The following is a 4071-nucleotide window of genomic DNA, read 5'->3' on the forward strand; positions in this document are numbered from 1 at the left end:
GGAAGCATAAGGAGCACAAGTTTACTGAACTTAGCAGAAATAAGTTGTACTAGCTTTAAAAATGTGTATTTAGCTTAAAAAGCTAGCTAATAACAGCTGAACAATAGCTAAATTTGCAGCAAGTGGAAAAAGTGAAATAGCTGAAAAAGTAAAAATAGCTGAAACACCAAAAGTCATTGCAGGATTGTCCTAAATGAGCTGAAGGTTTTGATATATGAATTGTTGATATAGCTATATGCTCTGAAGCATTCACACAAAGTTTGATGTGATAACATCAAATTTTATCAAAATTTTATTTAAACAACGTTYACACTGTTAAATCCACAGGAATTATTGTCTTTACTGAGACAAATTTTATGAAAGGTTATGTAAAAGTCTACAATCTGAGTAACGATTTGTTCGGTTTATTATAAAACTGTAGCAAAACAACAAATGTGGTCAATTAAAAGGTAAAACTTATATTTTATTAAATAGTCTTCATTTAAAAACTAACTTTTCATCTAATTTTCTGTTTGGAAACTCCTTTATTTGTACAAAAATATGTCCATCTGCATCAAACCTTAGCCAGGGAGCCACAGAGGGCCACAAAGAGCCATGCTTTGAACAGCCCTGATTCAAACTGTGTTTTACAAATCAGGGAGTTTGATCTGGAGGAGCAGCAGTCTCACCTCAGGCTGTGGTGGAAGCTGGACGTGAAACTGAGAGAAGATCCTGAGAGTCAGCAGGCGGACCTGAGAGAGAAGAAGCAAAGATCAAAACGTGGCCTCTCAGGAWGAAGTCCAGGTTTTATTTCAGAGGAAGCAAACCTTTGAGATGTTTGAGGACAAGTTAGCGTGCAGCATGCTGAAGAGCTCCAGCACCGCGTCGTGGGACAGGTGGTCCGAGGCGCCGCTGAGGGCCAGGCGGGTGTAGAACAAGTCTCCGAGCAGCAGGGCCGACAGGTCCGTGGGAAACTTCCTGAAAACACCCGGTGTCACACGTCAAACAGATGAACACATCCTGAATAGAGCCAAACGTTCAAATCTTACCGCAGGACAGAGTTGATCCGGTCCACGGGGACCAGGAYGGAGCCGTCCAGAGACAGGAGGCAGCTCAGAGCCTGTCGGGCCACGAACAGAGCAGCTGCAGGGGGTCAGAAAAACAACATCAGTCCTGTTGGAGAAATGCAGGAGAGTTTCTGCAGGAACACGAGGTAGAAAGTGACAAACCTCGTCCCATTCTGTCCTCATCGATGTCCTGCAGCAGACGAGTGAGGAAAGACGTCACCACGGGAACGACATCAGATGCAGACAGAGGTCTGAGCAAGAGGGAACAGGAAGAACTAAAGCTGAGCACACATTCAGCTGCTTATCCTGTGTGTGTGTGTGTGTGTGTGTGTGGTACCGGAGGTGCGGCAGCAGAACCAGCGCGGTCCAAGGCAGCGACAGGTCAGTGATGGCCGACTCCTCTGGAAGTCTGATCAGAGACAGAACCAGCTCTGGTACCGACCCGCTCGTCTTGTTGCTGCTGAGAAAACAAAAAATTATTTTACCACAAAACAAAATATTTTACGGGAATAATAGCTAAACAGGAGCTAGAAGCTAAAACTAGCAAAAATAAGTAGCAGAGCAGACGCTAAAMTCTAAAAGCAGCTAAAGAAACTTCAGATTTTTTAAAACCAACAACAAACAGCAACCAAAAATTAGCAGTAGCATACAGTGGATAGAAATTAAAACCAGCAAAACATCAATGAACAATTAAAATTAGCAGAAGAAAAGCTAAAATCCAAAATCTAAAGCTAAAAAACAAAACAGCAAGAAAAACTATATTTTGCAGAACAGTAGCTAAACGCYAAGACCAGTAAAACAGAAGCTAAAATCTGGAACCAGGAATAAATTAGCTAAAAGCTACAACAGCAAAAACACAAGCTTTTAGAAATAATTTCTAAGACAGAAGTTAAAAACTACAAATCAACAAAACCGTAGCCAAAAGCTAAAACCAGCAAAACATTAGCAGAAGATAAGCTAAAACCTAAAATCATCATTAGCTAAAAGAACAAAACAAACACTAAAAACTAAACTTAACTAAAGCAGCTAAGCACTAACAGTAGCTACCATCTAAAATCAGCATTACTTCAGCTAAAAGCTAAAAACTAACAAAACATCTATTTAAATAAACTATAATTGGCAAAACAAGCTAAAAAACAAAATAAATAACAGTTAAAATGTTGGCTTAAAGCTAAAATTAGCAACATAAGAGTTAAAAATTAAGATTACTAGCTAAAATTACTGAAACATTAGACAAAAATGTAAATGAACAAAACAATAGCTACATGCTATGACTGACAAAACAATAGCTAAAGGCTAAAAAAAGCAAACTTACAGTAAAAAAMTAAAGTTAGCAGAACAGAAGCTAAAACCTAAAACCACCATTATCTAAATAAGTTGAACAAAGCAACAACTAAAAACTAAACTGAAGCACTAAGACTATTAAAACATTAGCTAACATCTAAARTCAGCATKACTTCAGCTAAAAGCTAAAAAAATTAGCTAAAATTACAGAATCATTAGATAAAAATGTAAAACAAACACAATAACTACATGYKTTGATAGACAAAACAGTAGCTWAAAGCTAAAACAAATAAACTTATAGTAAAAAAATAAAACTGTAGAACAGAAGCTAAAAGCTAGACAAAGCAAATTAGCAGCTAAAACGTAAAACTGAAATCTCTAAAAATAGATATCAACGAGCACAAAGTTTAAAGATTTGAAGAATTTAGAAAAATGTAAAGGCAGTTAAGTAATTAAAAAAGAAAAAGTTTCTAAAACTAAACATGTTAATGTTCTGAACGAGCCGAATGTTTTTATGTGAGAAAAATTAGAAAAGCTGAAAGTTTACAGCCCAGAGAGAACTCACCCTGCAGTCTGCCCCGTGTAGAGAAGTGGGTACGTTTCGAAGGCCATGGAGCCGACGGTAGGGGGCGGGGCTTTGGCGAGGATCAGACTGACGAGCGCGTCCAGAGCGCAGTGGCGATGCGGGGCGTCGCCACAGCGCTCCAACAACCCGGCGGTGAAGCGCAGCAGGCTGGGGAGGAAGATCTGCAGGACAGGAGGTTAGTTAGAGAGACCCAGAAACTGAGGCGGCCCCATCGGCGGGTCTGAACTGACCTGCTCAAACCGGTTCATGGTGAACATCTCCTTGGTGAACTCCAGAATAAGCTCCGCCTCCAGCTTGCTGTTAAACACCTGAAACAGGAGGAGAGTCGGATTTTAGACGGCGTGGGAACAGAGGGGGCGGAGTCCTTTGTCGCACGTGAAATACCTTTTGGATGGTTTTCTGAACGAGCTCCTCGGGGAGGCTGATGTTCTCCCCGAGGAGCAGCGAGGAGGTGATCTGGAGGAGGAGGCGGGAGCAGGAGGAGGACAAAGACGAGCTGTCAATCAGCCGCAGAGCCACCTGAAGGTTGACAAACACAGACAGCTGAGCTTCAGCAGGTGAGCTTTGTGGGAGGAGTCAAACCTCTCTAACCTGGCAGACCAGCTCCGGTTTAGTGACTTTAGCTCCGCCCCTGTGGGACGCCAGGGTGTGGAAGATGAACAGCAGCCTCTCCAGCTGCTCCATCGCCTCCTTTCCATCTTCTCCCTTCCTCTCCACGACGGCCAGGACCTCCTCCACGACAACCTGCACCACAAGACGGGTCAGTCCACGCGCACAGACCCGAGGTCAGAGTATTCTGGGCCGAYGCCTACCTGAAGGGACTCCCACCAAACCAGGAAGTGCTCTTTGTCGACGTACTCAGCCGCCGCCTGGGCCATGTGGTCCAGAGCGTCCCGGACGGCGTTCCATGGTAAACAGAGCTCACGGCAGGTCGTCGGGCCAAGCTTACGCAACATGACAGGAAGAACCTGGAACACATTTAAAACTTAGAGCAGGGGTGGGCAGTCCTGGTCCTGGAGGGCCGCAGCCTGATTCAGTCACTGAACTACCTCTTCATGCTCTGCAGTATGGAGGACCGACACTGACATAATTAGAAATAAAAGAAGAAATAGATAAATGAACCTTTAAATAAATTTAAAATGCACCAAATAAATT

At 42.8% G+C, this 4071-nt stretch overlaps 1 protein-coding gene across 1 annotated transcript in view; it reads right to left on the minus strand.

Moving 5' to 3' along the window:
* Nucleotides 1–4071, minus strand: part of utp20 (UTP20 small subunit processome component) — a gene marked incomplete in the record, with an annotated part of 32575 nt that overhangs the window by 22987 nt on the left and 5517 nt on the right. The window contains 10 exon segments of the mRNA XM_014027005.1: nt 669–731; nt 807–957; nt 1029–1122; nt 1209–1297; nt 1384–1506; nt 2896–3077; nt 3147–3224; nt 3301–3435; nt 3508–3660; nt 3729–3884. Coding sequence (XP_013882459.1) covers nt 669–731; nt 807–957; nt 1029–1122; nt 1209–1297; nt 1384–1506; nt 2896–3077; nt 3147–3224; nt 3301–3435; nt 3508–3660; nt 3729–3884 — 1224 coding nt within the window.

This window comes from Austrofundulus limnaeus, unplaced genomic scaffold (genome assembly GCF_001266775.1).
Source record: "Austrofundulus limnaeus strain Quisiro unplaced genomic scaffold, Austrofundulus_limnaeus-1.0 Scaffold607, whole genome shotgun sequence".
NCBI lineage: Eukaryota > Metazoa > Chordata > Actinopteri > Cyprinodontiformes > Rivulidae > Austrofundulus > Austrofundulus limnaeus.